The sequence below is a fragment of the Rhipicephalus sanguineus genome, chromosome 2, assembly GCF_013339695.2.
Source record: "Rhipicephalus sanguineus isolate Rsan-2018 chromosome 2, BIME_Rsan_1.4, whole genome shotgun sequence".
In the NCBI taxonomy this organism is placed as follows: domain Eukaryota; kingdom Metazoa; phylum Arthropoda; class Arachnida; order Ixodida; family Ixodidae; genus Rhipicephalus; species Rhipicephalus sanguineus.
This window is the reverse complement of record NC_051177.1, coordinates 39,182,839-39,202,769: the sequence shown is the minus strand read 5'-3', so window position 1 is coordinate 39,202,769 and position 19,931 is coordinate 39,182,839. Positions and strand designations below refer to the sequence as shown.

Below are 19,931 nucleotides of genomic sequence, written 5' to 3'. Positions count from 1 at the left end.
CACTTTCACGCCGGCACAGGAACCAGACCTGACTACAGGCGTGTCTTTTTCTCCCTCTAGACTTCTCTCCCCCACACACCATTCCCGAGCGGCGCGGTCGTTTCTCTCGTGGTGGGCATAGGGGACTAGACTTAGCCTCCCCTCCCTACTCGCTTTCCAAGCCAGCTCCCTCTCTCCCTACTTTATCCCAAATGCGCTGACGTCGCGTCGCGGTGCGCTGCTCGCTCGCCCCTTGTCCGTCGCGCGGCACACCAGCGGAGCCTTCAGGTAGGCACACCGCATGCGCACAGCCCGCGAAGGGCGAGCGGCTCTACGGTGGTGACCCTTCCCTCGTACGCCCGTATTCGGGAAAAAAAGAAGAGAGGAACAACGGCGGGGGCGACAACTTCCCGAATCGATGCGCCAGCGCGTCGTCGACGTCGTCGAGCCGTCTCCTCCTCCTCTTATTCGGCTGTGCCGCCGTTGTCGCTGTTAATCATGCGTACGGGGAGCCCAGAACGCGCGCGCACCGGACACCGCGGTGTGTGGCGTGCGCGGCAGGCCGCGGAACGCCGGCCCGCCGTCTGACGGCAGGCGACCTCGCGGGAAATTCGCTCGACGCTCTCCAAATCCTTCCTTCGTTCCCGTCGTCGGTGTCGAACGCTCGCCTCACGCCGTTGACCCGGGCCTAAGACATGGAGAGCGGACAGAGTAGAGCACCTCCGCTGTCACGAGGCCCGTCCGAGATCAGCTACCTGTTCGGAGGAGACTCGTTTGACAGCCGTTACGGTGAGTGAGAGATAAGATTTTGAACTTTGAGGTTAAAGAAGGAATTAGGAGGTTGAAGGTTCTAGGAAAGAATGAACCGGTTGTTACGTTGAGTGGTGCGTGGAGACGCGCGAACTTGAATCACGCGGAGCTAGAATGTGGGGATCGTCATGAATGAGCGTTGTAGAGGTGTGAGTGACTCGGTGATCGGCAATACCGACGTGTCAGAGAACTACACCTGCGGTGCCACTGTAGGTCTTGCTTAGAGGATTACGCTTGCGTGTCCAATAACACTTTGTGATTTACTTTCTACTAGACAGCATCATCGGCCGCCATTCCTTGCATTTGGTTTTTTTTAATCAATGGTTTATAGTACTCAGAAGTCGTCTGGAACATTACAAGGGAAAAAGAAAAAAAAATGCGCAGGTATAGCCGTATGAATGTCCAGTTAGAAAAAAAAAATGAAAGAAGGGGGGAATTAACACTACTAGGTTTGCATGCACATAAATACCTGCACCGATAAAGTGGACGATAGGGTGACCGCCACCGTAGCTCAATTGGCAGATCATCGGGCGCGTTATCCGAAGGTTGAAGTTTCGGTCCCTGCCGGCAGCAAGTTGTCTTTTCGTCCACTTTACTGTATTCACATCTCTATCACGATTACGACAATACACTTAAAACTGTACAACTAACGTTTCATATACCTTTCCTTGGCGTCATTATCTGCTGGTTTTTATTACAGTAAAAAAAAAACTGTTTTTTTATGTAATAAGCATTTACATCGTTAATTTCAGCGCTGAATTACTCACGAGTATATTACAATGTTCGTTATTTCTTATCTTGTGACATACAGTGGCATTTTGCATTTCTGACCACTTGATACAAAAATTAGTGCTCAGTCTTTTAAAGCGTTGGCTCTGGCATCTGACGCTGATGTTGTGGTGCCTGACCTAATAAGAATACTGCCGCGGAAAATTCTGTAAATTATTCGTCCACAGTACGGTGTTCAGAATATACGCATCGAAGATTTGCGAAAGGTAGGTAGAAAAACTGGTTCACGAGTACACGGTGGAGAACAGAGCGTCTCACTCGCTCTCGCTTTTAACGCAAAACTTTTTTATCAAACGTTATTCTCATTTACTTGAAAGCCTGCGCCACACCATTCATGTTTTAAGTGTATGTTTCAAAGCTCTTGAAAAAGGCTGGGAATGTTTGACTGTGATAGCGAATAAACCGAAAGAGCATACCGTTAAACGCATGCTCGTTTCTTTCTTACAATCACTTGAAGGCGGCAAGTTGTCTTTTCGTCCACTTTGCTTTCTTCACATATATGTCACAGTAACTACAATGCACTTAAAACAACACGATTAACGACCCCTATACCTCCGTTGGCTTCATTATCGGCTGGTTTTTATTAAGGTACAATGATATCGTGGTTTTGTGACGTCAAATCCCAACGTTTATTATTGTTAACGAAGTAGATGCACGCCTCCGCGCTGTGTGGAAGCTGCAACCGAGTCCGTGCGTGGACAAAGTTGGTCAATCGAAAAGTTTAATGGAACAGTTTAATGAAAAAACAAATTGAAGCATTGTTCACGGCTTGCCTAGCTTTGATGCCTGATGCGTTGTGCGGAATAAAAGGCAGTGGGAACACATTATTCGTATGCCCCATTGCTTCACATCAGAGGCATAGAAGCAGTGATATGCGAGTATGTTACAATAATCCTCTAAACCGCAATAATTCATAAGCGAAAACGATATTAAGAAAGAAAGACGTTCGGGCTTTAGTGGTGCTTTCGAAGTTCTTGGCGCAGTGCGAGGTGGTTCAAATATTCGTTGCTGTGCGCGCCAACAATATCTACCGTACGAGAGGTCTTAGGTGGCCGGTTCGTGAACCAACTATATTTGTTTCATGGACATTATATGGCAGAACAGCGCAATATACGGGAAAAGCGAAACACACAAGGCACAGCGCTGTGTCCTGTGATTCACTGTCCCGTATGTTGCGTTGTTGCGCCATAACATCGACCGTGACCTATCAGCTATACATATAGAGTCTCATATAAAAACAATTATTCGAAAGAACAGATTATGACAAATTCCAGTTTTCGAGGTACGTTTGCTGGTATGTACGGGTTCATACTTTTAGACTAACAACCAGAGCACGGTGCAGTGATTTTCGAAACCTTTAACTGCGCTTGTTTTGTGTTTATTCACACATTTTTTTCGCCCTAGGCGAAATTGCGAAGGCATGCACTTACTCCATCGTTCCGCGAAAGTGCATACGCGTTAAAAACACAGCGCTCTGCCCCAGTGGTGCTACATTCGTTATAGCGTAAGTTGTTCTCGACGTGAGTCATTTGACAAGCTTTGCTCGACGACAGCCTCAGATTAGCCGCCCTGTCATCGCCACCACGTTCGCGGTAAGAGGATGATAATCTAAATTGAATGCGAGCCAGGTTTGTAGCCAACCTGCCTCGCGGCCTGCAAAGCCTCTCTGCCAACGGAGGTATAAATGAGCACTGAGCGAGCCCGTGCGGGTCTGGAGACCAGGCGTTGTTGGGCAATGAGGGCGTGCCTCCCCACGTGCTGGACAGTATGCAAAGCACGGCACCGGCTGCCTCTAATGGGTCGTTAGCTTCGCGGGCCTTCCGCGCGGAATGCTTCCATGGCAGAGACACCCTGCCTATAATACGGGTCGAAGCTGGCAGGAAACGTACGTCGTGCCTTCGCGAAGCCCATTTTAAAAGTGGCGTCTTCGATATCTTACTCGAAAACGACGGTTTCCCGCATTGCTTGAGAAAAGTTAACGAGACACGCTATTTTTGAAAGAGTGTAGCGTTTCTCAAGACAGAAGCTTGCGAGAATCTACGTTATCGTTATTGTTTGATATGTATACACATACACACAAGGACGCAGAGGAAATAGGGAGAAAGTAGGCTGTCAATTGCCTCATAGAGGAACACAACGCCTGCCTACTCTCTCGGAAGGAGGGAAGAGGTAGAGGAACTGAAGGTAGGAGAAGAGAAAGAGGGCAAAAAATAAGCAAGCAAAGAAAGTAGACTTGAACATAAATAAGTAAAAGCACAGAGAAAACGTTTATTTGTTTTGTTCCTGAAAGTCAGCAGTGCTCGGCGGGCCTGGTCACGTCGAGGAGCACACCCTCTCGGAAAGAGGAAACCGTTAATGGTCGCCCACTTATGTCCTATGAGTCTACATTCCTTAATTAGCGATGCCCGTTGTGCAGCGAATGTGAGATGCTATAATATATTAATTTAACCAAAACATCTGTAAACCAACGACTACAAGAACATTTTTTCAGACATTTCTCTATGAAGGTCATAATTTAAGTCGGGCATGTCACATGGTCTAGTTAACTGCTTTTCAACTTTAGTATAACGACCTAATACCAGTAAAAGCGACCACAAGTTCGCCGTTGATATTGTGCTGGTCACTGTTTCCATGTTTTTTAGCAGGGCGAGTATGTTTAGAACAGCGGAACTAGAGACTTTTAGGTGCCACCAGTCTTCCGAGAAAATAAAGTACAGTCTAACCAAAGAAAAAAAAAAGCGTATATGTACTCTTTTCGTTCGCTCCTGATTTGCCCCCTATATCATCACATGGTAGTATGACTCTCTTTATAGCGCCACGTTAACACTCTTTAGGACGCCACGACTCTCTGACGAGAGTATAACAATCTCCTAAGAGAGTTCACGCGACTCTTTAAATAGAGTCATATCCATGGCAAGTAAGCACTAGCACATAAAAAGAGTCAAATAATACTTGTTTTTTTTCTTAGAATGTATGGATCTTAGAAGTTCATGTACCTTGTATTTCTTCAAATGATGTCGCGGTCGTTGTCTACAAAATGAGCACGCACTTCGCATTCGTACGGAAGATGCAGTGTTCAGTTGTTCTTAGGCAGAAGAATCCATGAAGTACTTCTAATAAATGAAGCTTTCTCGTTGCTCGGTGTACCGATCTTTGTAGCGATTTCACATGTCTGAAGGGGCTTCACACAAACCTTGTCGGGCATGCGGTCTTGTGGTCTGATTTGAAACGTTGAGGGATGACTATCTGCGGAATGACAAAGGCTGCGCCGGAAATATGTGACGTAGTAGATCCATCAGGGTTACAACTGCTGTACAACTTGTTGCTATCTGGGCGGTAATACGATTCGTTTCGGCAGAGGCCGCTCGTAGATGGACGATATTCTGCGGTGCCAAACCAGCTTTTCGAACCATCGGTTGCGTCACGATGCAAGGCCGGTGTTATGATTTATCTATAGAAATTGCAGAGCTTCTCGACGTTGCTACGAAAAATGGCCGTCATGTCACATTCCAGTGGGTGCCTGCTCACTGTGGCGCAATAGGGAATGAAGAGGCTGACGCTGACGCTAAAATAGCTCTAGATAATTCCCCGGAAGCGCTCATTGCGTTTTCACGAACAGGCACTAATGCCTTGCTTCGGCGCATAATGCGCAACTGCACGTTAGGACACTAGAACAAATCAGAAGCAAGGCACCCGCGACTGCATAAATGGGACCTGGAAAGAAGGTTCCGCGTGCCTCACAAACTAAAGCGAAACATCACATCCACCGGATTCGTCTTGATGTGGCCTTCACAAGACATTATTCTCACATGATCGGCTGCAGCGACGCAGGTCCCTATTGTGCCCACTGTCAATTATCAGAAACACTTAAGCATATATTTTGAGCCTGTCCAGCGTGCGCACGGGAACGTCAAAAACTGATTTCCTCGATTGTACGATTTCATAGCAGCCCATTTTCAGAGCAGCATTGATCAAAGCTTGGGCCGATCACGGAGGCAATGCTAAACCAGTTGAGGTGCCTCCGACCTCAGAGGCAGTGCGAAACCACGTTAGGTGCGGAAAGCTTTCGAAGGGTGGCGGGGCAGGATCTACATGTCGACTGAGAAGAATCTAGCAGTTGTTCCGTGTACGAATGCAACCGATGAGCGAAGCTCCTTAGAAATGGGACGCAAACGACTATGCGCCTGATCTCGCTGCTGGCTTTCATGAAGGCGGTAGGGTGGGAAGCGGGTGGGGAGAGCGTTTGCGGCGCTTGGTGGCGGGAACGACTGAGCGAGTGAGCGTGCGGCGCGCGCAGCGCAGGTAGAGGGAGACAGCTAGGTGGGAGCGCGATGCGGCGGGGAGCTTCGACGGCGGCGACGGAACATCGCGCGCAGCGTTTCATTAGAGAGTTTTATTGCGTGGTACGCAAGCGCTTGGGGCTCCAAGAGCTTGGGTACGCGCAGGGTTGCGTACCCAAGCAGACATGTCTTATAGTAATGCGTACCTATACGCAAGCCGCACGAAGGGCACAGGCGCTAACAGCGCCATAGCGTCCTTCATGTATGGTCTGGTTTGTGTTTTTTACAATTTAAAATGTTAAACTAAGCATAGATGGCGGCGTGAAATGATATAATTCCAATAAAATTAACCTGAGATAAAAAAATGTTTGTACGTGTCGAAGTTGCGACTGCAGCTGGTGCCGTAACCCGACAACGACATACACGTGGAGAACTTGTGGCGGTGTGGTCGGCATCGTCTTTTCCCGTGTACCGTTGATCTTCGTCTTCTGTGCGGGTTCATTAGTGTCCGGTGTTCTGATATCGCAAAAGCATAGCATGTGCAAAAGCTTAAGTTAAGTGGTGCCAGCTATGGACGAAAAAAACAACAACAAACAAACACGTCATCTGTCCTCCGAGATTTCGGGAGCGCCCATCGCCACTCGCTAGCGCCCCTCGTAAAACCCTTTGGGCACGCCTGACGACTGACAGATTAGGAAGAGTTGTTGGCCGTCGAGGCGGCTTGCTTTGTCGTCAAGGTGCCCCGGACAAAGGGCCCAGCGTCTGGGAACCGTCTGCGGATGCATTTCCCACGTTCTCCGTGGCGCCTTGGTGCCGCTGTTTCCACAATTCGTGGTCTGCCTGGCGCTGCATACCCATCACTGCAACAGACTACGAAATTGATTTCCACGTAAGGCTCAACGTCTTCGTGCTGTGCCGTGTAGTGCGCGATGGGCAGTGTTTTTCCCTCGCCATGGGACGGACTGGACGTGCCTCTTTCTCCTTTCGTGGGTTGGGAAGGAGGCGGCGTTTCACCTTCCCCTTTTGGGGGCGGAGGTGAAGATGGAAATTTTCATTGGACTGTCCTGGCCTCCATTGTTTTTTCCTACAGGGAACCCTGGGAAGACCAGGACATAAAATGCGAGCGCCGATGCGCTCCCGACAAGCTCTCACAAGTTCTCTCAAGCTCTCACGAGCTCCGAGAGCTTCCATGATGCTAACCCCATCATGTAGCAACACGCTACCTGTAAATAAACGTTACTGTTAACAGCTCCGGGCTCCTCTCCTCGACATCTCCCCGGGACTCTGGCTGGCTCCGGTCCTCTGGGCAGAACCCCGATTACATCAGTATGGCTCGCGAAAATGGTGCTGATTCGACTCGAATACTTTGCTGTGAAAGCTTAGGGACCATTAAAATAAAGCAAATAAAAGCATCAGTTCGGAGCTGACGGACTACAGAGTGCACGACGGCTACTTAATAGACTCGAGGCGGGCGTGACCTGCTAGGGACAGCTGATCTCCACTAGGAGGTCGGTGGTGACAGCGAGGTTTATGGCCGCGCGTACGCACGGCCCCGGCGCCCCGGGGACGCCTGTGCTTGGGGCTTCGCGCATGAGCAGTACCGCCTCCCCAACGTCTTGGTTTCACAAGTGGCTTAAGTACCCAGCAGTAAAGCTCTCTATTTCTGCGCCGGTGCCGGGTGGGGAGAGCGTCTGCTACTACCTTCGACAAAGCGCCCGAAGTGCTAGAATGATGGTTGCCATTTCACAATCCACGATAAGGGAGGTGAAAGTGAAGACGACCATTGTAAGCAGTTGTACACAGAGACTATTTCTTTTAACCTCGAATTTCTGGTACGCTAGAACCAAATCGCTCAAGGCCGAAACATTTCCTCTTAAATCACCGGCCACTGCAACCCAAAGCAATGCTTAAGAGAAGGGAGCTTCAACGGCGACAGCGGGGTGCGGGCCTAAAGAGCTTCGCTCCTAAAAAAGAAGATGGCGTTTGCGTTCGGGTCGTATTAAGTGAATGCATGAGGAACAATGCGAGTTTTGTCTATGAGGTGTCTTGCGCAAGAATATGTGTAACATTCATACGTATAACTTTCTGAATCTTGCCATTAACCTTCGGCGATGATCTAGCGGTTATGGCACTTGACTGCTGACCTGAAGGTCGTGGGATCGAATCCCGTGTGCTTGAATTTAGGCGCACGTTAAAGAACTCCAGGTGGTTGAAATTTCCGGAGCTCTCCACTACGGCGTCGCTAATAATCATATCGTGGTTTTGGGACGTAAAACCCCAACAATTATTACTACTCTTACCTTACTACCGTGACACTTCCTGGTGCGCTCGACAGTAGAGTGCTACAGCCACGGAAGTCATTCCAGCAGCCGGAATGTCCAACAAGTCGTATAACCATGCGGCTCTAGGTGCACTCAGTTTTAGTTGGTGTCTCCTGGACGATCATACATGCGGGTTATGCTGACTAGGGTAAAGGTTAGGGCTAGCTGGCATTTTCCCATAAGCCGTTTTCTGGCGTTAGCTAACGGAAAATAGCTACGCACTAACCTGCAAGGCACGTAAAAAAATTTGTAACGAGGCTCTGTCACGTGGAACACGATATAAATGATTTACAGCAAGGTGCTGTGATGGAGCTAAGTAGGACGCTCCACGTAATGCCCTCACGTCCAAGCCATAAGCCACATAAATAAACCGGAACACTGAGCCCTTGGATCGCACTTTTGCCGCAGTATATTTCAGAACTCACCCCAGTGCGGAAGCGTGCAGTTTATACAAAGCCCTGGAATGCCAAATTTTTCAAGTGCGAAAGCATGCCCGAGATATGCGCAATGCCTCTTACGCTTATATCAAAAGAAAGAAAAAAGCTTAATTAAACAGTAAAAAAAACAAAAAAAACAAAAACAAAATAAAACAAAGCACACAAGCGCAAGCGTTCATAATGGTTCCGAGCGCGAACACGAGACAAAGGACGAGAGAATGTCCGCCGCGGTGGTATAGTGGTTACGTTGCTCGGCTGCTGCCCTGAAGGTCGCGGGTTCGATCCCGGCCGCGGCGGTCGCATTTCGATGGAGGCGAAATGGTAGAGGCCCGTGTACTTAAATTTGGGTGCACGTTGAAGAACACCAGAAGGTCGAAATTTCCGGAGCCCTCCACTACGGCGTCTCATAATGTTATCGTGGTTTTGGGACGTAACACCCCAGATATTATTATTAAAGGACGAGAGAACAAAGACGCAACGCTTTCATCTAACTAAAGTTTATTAGAAAGATCCTTGTTCTCTCGTCGCTTGTGTCGTGCTTGCGCTCAGCACCATTGTGACTGGTTTGTTCCAAATAGCCCAACTCGCAAATTTGCTGACGTACAAGCGCCAACAAATTCGGCCAACAATCTTCCAAAATGAAGCCAACAGAACCTCCCCTGTTCATTTCTCTTTTTTTTTTCTTTCAGCTTTTCGCGCGAACATTTCCATGACAAATTCGTGCAGCGTAGGGTCGATGCAGAAAGAGTCCATTCTTTGAGAATGCATAGGATTAGTCTGAAGGTAAAAATAAGGTGACAAGAACGCACAGAGAACACCGGGAAAGAAATCCGAGTTCCTCTAGAGGAACCCTAGCCGACATACTCGTTTCACACACCGGCGTGGTTGGTTTTTGCCTGGGGGTTATTGCGACTCAGCCGCAATGTCTGGCCGGAATATAAAGCACTGGGCTATCAACACTTCGGCCTCTCAAAGAAAGCTTCCACTTTGGTCGTTCGGAGGGAAGCCGAAACCGCTTCTCTGACGTCACACGCAGACGAAATCGATTCCTTTATGCGTGGTCTTTGAGGTCTTTGTGATTGTCGGGTGAAAGCTCCCCGGATCGCGGGTATGTAATTACGTTTTTGTTTTATTTCTTCGCCTATGTTGGCAAACTGCTGTGCGCAGATTGCTCATTCCTTCTGCCTGGTATGCAGAGAGGCAGCATTTCGTATTGCGGGACTATCGTACGTGCCGTCGGGCTCTGCTCACTGGGACTGTGGTCGACTCGTGTGATGTTTTCCTTAATATTGAATGAAGCCAACATTCTTAAAGCAAGGCCATTCTTAGAAATCTCAGCGTGCTGCGGAACTCGGCTTATTTGGAATTGAAGCTTCGGTAGTAAGACATCCGTGCCGTCTATCACACAAAAAAGATTAAAAGAAAGGTATAAGCAAACGCGATGTTGAATCGACGACCAGAATGACGGTGATTGTCGTTATAATAATTACGATCCCTCAAATCACGGCACGCGCCTGTAATTAAGGATCGGCCAAAGAATCGTGCGTTCTTACGCACATATACTACCTTCGGGATTGACTCGGACAGCGAGAGATGGTAAAACTGGAGATAGAAGAATTATGCGCAATTAAGAAATTACGCCGAATATACTGGTGCTTACTAAAGAAATGCAGATTCATTCAGGAACAAAACCGAAATAATTTGTAGAGATACGTATAGTAAGCAACGAACACTTCTTTCTTGGGATTTAAAGGTTACTAGACTTATCATTTTATTGCATACTGGTTGGATGACCCTGCGCTAACAATTGTTATATGCAGTGCGCCAGCTGTACAAACATTTCCGTGAACAATAATAGAGAGTTTGAGAATTGGGGACCCAAGACGCTGGGCCCCCAAGCTGCGTTGGGCAGCTTGCTCTTGCGTTCGGATGATCAGCAGAGTTTGAGAATTGGGCCGAACGGTGGCTGCGTTGGGTCAAGCGCACGGAGCGCCACACGTGACGAAATTGAAATCATGCGAGACGCGGTTCATACTGTGCCGTGGCGCGCGCTGCGTCCATGTCGTCTCGCTGGTGACCCAAGACGCCTTGGGGACGCACGCTAGTTTTCGTTTTTTGCGTCTTGGGCCAGCGCGAGCGCAAGAGCACAAGAGTGCCTTTGGTTCTGCGCATGCATCCTGACGGCTCGCAAGCTTCTTGGGTCCCCAAGCTCCTTGCGGCCCCAATTCTCAAACTCTCTAATTGCGCACTGCCTGACCTAGTGTAACGGGGATCTTCAGGATAGACAAGGGAAATGAACTCCCTTAAATAAAAGTGATGCGACGGAAGTCGCCGCATCAGCCCTGTGTTATGAGTGGACTAAACCGCGCCGAGTCAACTCCGCTATGCTATAGGGCAAGAACGGCATATGCATGCACTCCTGCACTGACGTTCAAAGTATGGGGTGCTGCTTCTCTGTTGTGCACCGAATTCAAAGAAGTGGAAAATATAGACCACTACATATGATCCTGGAATCACTTTTTCCCTGAAAGAGGGAAGCTCATGAAGAATATGAAAAAGAAAGAGGGCTTCCTCACTAGTGCGCTGAACTCGCCACGGTTGTCTAGCAGTCAGGATGCCCACTACTGTCCCGAAGGTCGCGGGACCGAATCCCGGCCTTGGCGGTCGCATTTTTGATGGAGATGATAATGCTATAGATGTAGGTCTGCATATACTTAGGCGCACGTTAAAGTACCCCAGGTGGTCGCAATTTCTGGAGCCTTCCACTACGCCGTTCCTTATAATCATATTGTGGCTTTGGGGCGTAAAACCCGAACAGATATTGATAAATAAAATAAACGAGGGGCCCTGAACAGATTGTGTTTCCAGAAGGTGCTCAGATGGTTCGCAAGGAAGTGACTGCTATTCTTTTAACTTATAGACGCGAGAGACTGGCCTAAATGACTCTTGGTAAAACGTAATACGTGGAAAGAGACGCTCGGGCGGAGCGAAAGCCGACCAGGTCTGCCAAGCTAATCTCGCCTCTAGAAACATCATCACCGCCGCCACGTTAGGTTTCTAACCCTTTGAAATGCTAGCAGCGAGTGCTGCGAACAATCTAACCAATACATGGTGGCCAAACGAAGGTGAGTGTGCACGACACACAGGGTACTATTGCGGACATTCTCAAACTCCTACATGTCTCGTTATCCGGGTCAGTTGCAGAGGGAAAGTACCACTGTCGGCCATTAAGAGCTGACAAGATGACGAATGTGACGCTATGGGGAAACAAAACATTTACCAACGCCCACGATACTGCGTAATGCGAATTCTGAGCGCAGCTTCATGTTGGGGCAACGATAACTGTGTTTGAGGTTTTGGCTTTCCGCAGTCGTAGCAATGCAACATTCGTTACATGTTGCGATAGAAACTGCCAGCGCTCGAGTGCTACGCGTTCGCTCTCTTTCGTCCTCGTTTACTCTATCGGTTACGCCGCCGACGCCAACGGCGACGCCGCTCAACGCAGGAACGGGCGGCTAAGAGCTGCGCTCTAAAAAAAAAAAAAGAAAAAGAGCGGGGGTGTGAGAAGCACTGCCACGGCCGCTGCACTGTAGTTCTCATCTTACTGAAATGCGAAGAATTTCGGCTTCCCTCGTCCACTTCTATTTCAATTTTTTTCTTATCGTTCATACGTTTCGATTAATACACAATTTCCGCTATGCTCTCCTTTGCGTTAGCAGATTATAACGTCTGGCGAATTGAAGCATAGCTGGACGAAAGGTATGTCGCGCAAACTGAGAACAGGGGAAAAAAAGAAGCAGAAGACAAATTAAAACGCCAGATCATATGCTGACGTTTCATCCTGCCTTCTAGTTCTCTTCCTTGCTCTCAGTTGGCGCCACAAGTATTTCGCTCAGCTCCTTTTCGTCTTGTTTGTCGTTTCTTCAACTTGTGCGCATTCCGAAATACAGATATAAATCAGTTTTAATGGTCATCCGTGAAGTGTAAATACTGTTTTTACTTGTTTTCTTTGTTTTGTTTGTTTATGTACAAGTTTCATGTACAATAAAACTTCCCCTTGTATCTTGGCTTCGGATGAATGAAACCAACAAAAGTTGAGCCAATCTATTATTTTTTTTTCAGGCTCCTAAAGAAAAAAAAAGAGAGAAAGAGAGAACAAGAAAAAAGTGTCGAGGTTAACCACCATTTCGACGGTCTACAGCGGCGGAAGGAACTAGAAAGATAAGCAAGGAGAGCGAAACACATTCAAACACACACGCCCACAATCGCTGCTGTACAGGGCTCATAATGACATTTTTTAATGCTAGGGTCATCAACGCACGTTTGCTGTTCGTAAGAACCACAAGAACGCGTTGGTAAAGCCCTTTGCTGAGACGGATTATGAGGACAGCGTTCTAAAATGACTTATTCCGAAACTGGTCTACCGTGAATACCTACCAGGCCAGTTGCAAGCTCTTGTCTCTTAACGCTGTTTCGAGGGCAGTCGCACAAAACATTTTCAAGTGTATGTTCGAATTCGCAGTTCTTGCAGGCATTCTAAAAAGACAGGGCGTCCAAACACGGACACAAGAAAGAAGTCAGGACACCACAAACGCGCTGTCTTTTTAGAATGAATACTTACCAACTAGCTCAGCTCTCTGTTATTCTAATCTTGCAGGCATGTTGCGAGCCATTTCAAGCGGAGTTCAAAAGACAATATAAAGGCTACACCTAGCCATAATGAGAAAGTCGAGTGCGCGGTTTTGTTCAGTTGCCCTGTAACCGTAATATCGAACGATATACTTTTTGTGATGTGAATGATAAGATAACGAGCTGGGCCAAGCAGCTACCATATGTATACGCTCATTAGATACGCGATTTTCGGAGTCCATTAAAGGGAAGCACAATGAAAATACCAGACGGCAAACAACTTACGCTTTGTGGTGTTTTCCTATTTTCTCTTTCATAAACTCCTGTCTCTTAAAGCTCGTTACGAGGCATAAAAGTTTAAGTACGTTTATCTAGGAAAAATATCAAAGCAATATACAGAAATATAGAAGCAGTACCGCTGCACAGTACTATACCAAAGGCTCTCTTAAGGGACACTATGGTTTAACACCGAAGGTATTGCAGGAGGACCCTTATATCCGGAAATTTCACGGCGGCAAGCAGACAGACGCCTCTGCACCATCTGTACAGCAGTTCTAATGGTCGCAGTTCGAAATGTCGTCGTAATGGACCCGTGCCTCTACTGCACTGCGTTTGGCACTCGCGACGAACGACGTAGTCATGTGTGTCGCCGTTTTATTGCTTTGATTACTTATTATTATTTTTTTAGAGTGATGCGGAAATCGGAAAACCGTGTTCCAGCCATCGGCGAGCGAATCCAATTGACTCTATGGCGTTATTTTGCTCCAGAACAAATTACTGGCGAATGCGCCCGATGGCTGGCATGTCACGAGCGAAATGACTCCCCTTGTGCGCACACGAGTTAGAACTGAACGCGCGATGATTTATTCTGTGCTAGATACACCAAGTGATAAGAAGGAGAACAAGAATAATTACACGAATAAAAAAAGGATTCAGAAGCTGACGAGGCATAAGCAACAGATATTCCTTTCATGTCTCGGATATTAGGTTTACTTGGACACGGTTCGGATGGTGGTAGGTTTACTTGGACATCGTTTGGACGCTGTTCAATAGTCAGTTGCTCCAGAAGGCAAATCTTTTTGAACAAGGCTTTCTGAACTCCAGAAGGCAAAGCCTTGCGGAGCATGTTAAAGTCAGCGAAGCGCTTGCCATGCAAGTTACGGCATTAGAAGAAGCAAAGTACAAAATTGCGTGCTCGGCTACTGATGCTTATAAGACGACGCTCGGTACGACGGTACACGATACTTGTATTTACAACACAGCCGCGCGACCCATAGACGGAACACCCGGCAAGACTAATTGGGATGATGATCACGATTATTTGTGTGCACAGATGAAGGTAATGAACTACACAGTCAGCGCTTGCAATATTAACACTCTTTGTATGGAGGTTATATTATCATAGTGATTATAAGGAGTGAAATTTCTCGTCAGGCGAGTTCGTCTGCAGTTATATGAATAATTCGGTTGGTTCATTTATTTGGTATAACGTTGCAAAGCGACTTAGGCTATGAGAGACGCCGTCAGGGTTGCCAGGTTTGGCTACTTTGCGCCAGTTTGGCTACTTTTTAAGGCCTGTGGCGGAAGAGAAATCGTCGTGGCTACTTGGCCACTTCTTGGCTACATTTTTGTTCGCTCGACTGAAGCCAAATTATGGATATCTAGTGGCACCGCAGCAGCTAGCGTTCGAATATGGGGTGCCAAAACATGGTGGCCGAGGTATGCTTCCTGCTCGCAAAATTGAATTTGTCGCCTGCGGTATACAAAAGCAAAGGCTCTTGGATGCGTGGCTGGAATTCAGGGAAAACTGTTGCATGGGACCTCAATTTTCACATCGCCTATTGCTGAACGCGACTTTAAACCGAAGTTGAAAGTGAACAGGACTATCGAAATTGCCCCGTATTTCACATCAAAGGCGCTTTGCGCACTACGACATTAGATATTGGATGCCCGACAAACAGCTTGCCTCAGTCCTTGAAATTAGGCATGGACTGCGACTCGAGAATACTAACTTGTCGGATTTTTCTTCACGCAAGATATGATCGCGAAAGTTAATTTGGGAACCAGGCGTCAGATATCTTGCGATAGTGCCGCATGCTGCGCAGTGTCAGTGAGGGCCTGCGCGGTTTAAAAGGAAGAGCCAGCGCGCTGCCCCGGAGACTGGTTCCGTGGCTACCCCGAAGGATGAACGTGGGGCCGGGCAGCCAAGTCCAGGAGCCGGGGAACAGCTATCGGCCAAAGCGAGAGGCAGCGTACATCTAGAAAGCCGGTGGGCGTGGTGCGCGCGCAAAATGAATACTAAAATGAATGACTGAATCACAGTAGCTGTGATTTCTACCACACTCATGCTGTAGTCGGTTTTACTGTCCCCAAAAGACTGTCACTTCCAGTACTTTTCAGAAGACTCATGCAAAACGCGTAAAGAGAACGCTACTTTTGAAACGGCGGAAGACACTTCATTATACTGACGGAAATGATTGCTAAACTCAACAATTAATGCTTCAATCTAAGCAGTCCCGACTGTGATATCTTCGCACCACACTTTCTTGCATTTTCGCCAAAAGGCTTTTAAATTTAGCCGTTAAAATAAAATCTTCGCAGTTGTTTCCACGCACGCGTGGCTACTTTTGGCTACTTTATGGCTAGTTTTTCAAAATTCTTGGCTACCTTCGGTCTTTTTAACCTGGCAACCCTGGACGCCATAGTGGGGGGCTGCGGATAATTTCGACCACCTGGGGTTCTTTAACGCGAACTGAAACCGCGCGTTACGCGGGCCTCTAGCATTTCGCCTTCATAGAAATGCAACGGCCGCAGCCGGGTTCGAACCCGCGTCTTTCGGTTCAGCAGCCGAGCACTGTAACCGCTGCAGCAAGCATGGCTGCTATTTACACAAAAAAATGTGTTACCCTAAACGTGTTTGTAAGAGGCGGGGCTAGGAAATAAAGTTGGCTATTGAATTCAGCCGATAACCAGGGTCCCCTCTATAGTACACTGAAGACTCGCCGCGCCTTCTCTCTTGAGAAAATGAAGCGTTTGCCACCCGGAAAACAGAAAAGCGGCGGGGTTTCACTCCCTTGGCGATAGATGGCGGCACCAATCCGCTGAATGCGAAAGAGGTCTTTCCTCGTCCCGGGTGTTGCCACCACAGAAGACGCTTATTTACGAATATATTTAGTAGAATACGGTGACGTGGGCTGAACGGAAGGCACGGCGCATGCGTACTGGTACTGTGCGTATCAACGAAAGAAAGAGAAATAATTGGCTACCGCCCTAGTTGGTCGTGATTCATCCGAAACATACTTGGTCGTAACGAATAGAGAAATGGGACGGAATTCGCATAAAACCTCGGTGATACGATCACGGCTCGTACGAATTTCGGGGTGATACGAACTTTTCTGTGGTCCCAGCCAGGGCCCATTAGCCTGCAATGTATTGCAGTACGGTTGTTGCGAACCGATTTTCACCCGGTGACGTTTGATACGAACGTACGCTAGCGCACAGGTACGAACAGGGGCTGCCTGCGCTGTTGCGGAAGACACGGCAGTCGCGGCGGGTGCGGGCATGCGCTCTTCGCGACCGTCAACATTGCGTCGTTGCCTCCGAGATTGTGCGTGTGAATCTTGGAGGCTTTTATGCGCCTTAGCGTTTAGATTACAGATGGAGTTGACGTCGTGTTTCTGTTTTTATTTTTTTTCATCGCGTTGACGCGCGCTGCCGTGCTCGAGGCAACAGCGTCTTTGTAGCTTTCTTTCTCCTCAGGACCTGAATAAAGTTCTCACTCACTCACTCACTCACTCACTCACTCACTCACTCACTCACTCACTCACTCACTCACTCACTCACTCACTCACTCACTCACTCACTCACTCACTCACTCACTCACTCACTCACTCACTCACTCACTCACTCACTCACTCACTCACTCACTCACTCACTCACTCACTCACTCACTCACTCACTCACTCACTCACTCACTCACTCACTCACTCACTCACTCACTCACTCACTCACTCACTCACTCACTCACTCACTCACTCACTCACTCACTGTGTTAACACATGCCTGCCACGTCGACGCAAGTCATGTACTCGCAATCAGACGTTCTATGAAACAAGGCTGAAACTTGGGGTGCGGTCCATCATGAAGTCCCATGAAAGGTGGACGAAGACCCCAAGAGACGAAGCGGACGGTCTTGGCGAAGGAGCTAGGCCTCGCAACATACGCGCACACATGCCAACTCTCCGATTTCCACGGGAGACTCCCGGATTTTGAGCAAACCTCCCGATTGTGCGGGCACGGCTGTAAATCTCCCGAAAAGCACCCCCAACACCACCGCGATAAGAAGGTAACAGCAACAAAGGACACCGATTCTAAAATTTTCTGGCCTTCATCTATTGCGTGCAAAACGCTTCTCAAAGTCACTTTCCTCGCAATACTGTGGTGTCATGTAGAAAAGTGCAGTAAGATTCATCATCATCATCAGCCTGTCTACGCCCACTGCAGGGCAAAGGCCTCTCCCATGTTCCGCCAATCAACTCGGTCCTGTGCTTTCTGCTGCCACGTTATACCTGCAAACTTCTTAATCTCATCTACCCACCTAATTTTTTGTCTCCCCCTCACGCGTTTGCCATCTCTTGGAATCCAGTCAGTTACCCTTAATGACCACCGGTTATCCTGCCGACGTGCTACGTGGCCGGCCCATATCCATTTCTTCTTCTTAATTTCAACTATGATATCCTTAACCCCCGTTTGTTCCCTGACCCACTCTGCTCTCTTCCTGTCTCTTAAGGTTACACCTATCATTTTCCTTTCCATTGCTCGCTGCGTCGTCCTCAATTTAAGTTGAACCCTCTTTGTAAGTCTCCAGGTTTCTGCTCCGTAGGTAAGTACCGGTAAGATGCAGCTGTTATATACCTTCCTCTTGAGAGATAGTGGTAGACTACCATTCATGATTTGATAGTGCTTGCCGAATGAGCCCCATCCCATCCTTATTCTCCTAGTTATTTCATTCTCATGGTTCGGCTCCGCGGTTACTACCTGTCCTAAGTAGACGTACTCCTTTACAACTTCCAGCGTCTCGCCACCTATCGCAAAGCGCTGTTCTCTGCCAAGATTGTTCCACATTACTTTAGTTTTTTGCATATTAATTTTCAGACCTACTCTTCTACTTTCCGTATCCAGTTCAGTAATCATGAGCTGTAATTCGTCTCCCGCGTTACTCATCAATGCAATGTCATCAGCGAATCGCAGGTTACTGAGATACTCTCCATTAACTCTTATCCCTAATTCTTCCCAATCTAGGGCCCTGAAAACCTCCTGTAAACACGCGGTGAATAGCATTGGAGAGATCGTGTCTCCCTGTCGTACGCCCTTCTTTATTGGGATTCTGTCGCTTTCTTTATGAAGGACTATAGTGGCTGTGGATGCGCTGTAGATGTCTTCCATTATGTTTATATAGGCTTCGTCGATGCCCTGATTCCGCAGTGCTTGCATGACTGCTGATGTCTCCACCGAATCAAATGCCTTCTCGTAATCTATGAAGGCTATGTATAGGGGTTGGTTGTATTCCGCGCATTTCTCTATCACCTGATTGATAGTATGAATATGGTCTATTGTTGAGAAGTTTAATCAACCAAGGGACCAGGCAGTAAGATTAGGAAGGGGCTACTGGCGGTCACAGGTAACACACATCTGTTTCATTGATTACATACGCGCGCACGCACCGTATATTTACGAGTACAAGTATGATCGTTGACGTCTAAAACTTTACTGACAATCATTCAGAGCTGTTCATGACGTCAGTGTGGCCCTGGGAAACACTAAATCAAAACTTATGCCAACTTCCTTTTGTCGCATACTAATTTTTCATGTTTTCTGGTGATACGAATTTCGGATGATACGAATATTTTTGTTAAGCCCGCGAGATTCGTATCACCGAGGTTTTACTCATATGTTCGTACGCTTGTATTGCGCACTTCTTGTACGGCCAAGAAGGGCACTGGGGAAGGGGGGGGGGGGGCGGAGGAGGTTTTAGACGTCTTTGTTTTCTTATTGCTTTCACATCAAATGTTTATCCTACTAGAATGTAATTGTTTTAAGCTTCGTGCACACTGACATATTATGGTTGCCAACCGTAGGGTAATTATCCTACTTGTAGGGTATCTTCGGAAATTTTTTCGGCCAGCATGGGGTATAGGGCGGTAATCCCTACTGAAACGTTCAGTAAGCCATTCCGATAATTCCATATGTTTCCATGTGGAATCCATATGTTTTCCGTATATTTTTCATATGTTTTCCGCATATTTCCGTAAGATTCTTACGGAAACATGTGGAATTATTGGAATCGCATGCGGAAAATTTCAATAGGGATACGGTTTTTTTATAAGACGTACGGTAATTTCCACATTTTGCTCGTCATAGATAAGCTTAAAATGTAGAAGGCCCGCACGATATATCCGAGGGCTTCATTCCTAAAGATATCCGAAAACGAAATCTTTCTTTGAATAAAATGGGAGCTGTCTTTATTCACATGTCCCCAGCAGAGGGCAGAGACGAAAGATAATACGTCACACATCCCTATGCCAGCATTGTTGTTTTTTTCTGATGGCTAGATTTTTTTTTCCTCTCCGTCGTCTTCCATTGGTTCGTTGCCTGGAGGGACCTTTAAATTTTGTGGCGGCGGTCAG

At 47.6% G+C, this 19,931-nt stretch overlaps 1 protein-coding gene across 3 annotated transcripts in view; it reads left to right on the top strand.

Moving 5' to 3' along the window:
- The window catches only part of LOC119382788 (putative thiamine transporter SLC35F3), a 227,731-nt gene that overhangs the window by 155,960 nt on the left and 51,840 nt on the right, over positions 1–19,931 (top strand). The window contains exon 1 of one of the 3 annotated variants that reach the window (XM_037650636.2): positions 651–768. The exons of the other annotated variants lie outside the window; for them this stretch is intronic. Within the exon in view, the coding sequence (XP_037506564.1) occupies positions 675–768 (94 nt within the window). The 5' untranslated portion in view covers positions 651–674. Of the gene's footprint in view, positions 1–650; positions 769–19,931 lie in introns of those variants that run through there. 3 annotated transcript variants of the gene reach the window in all.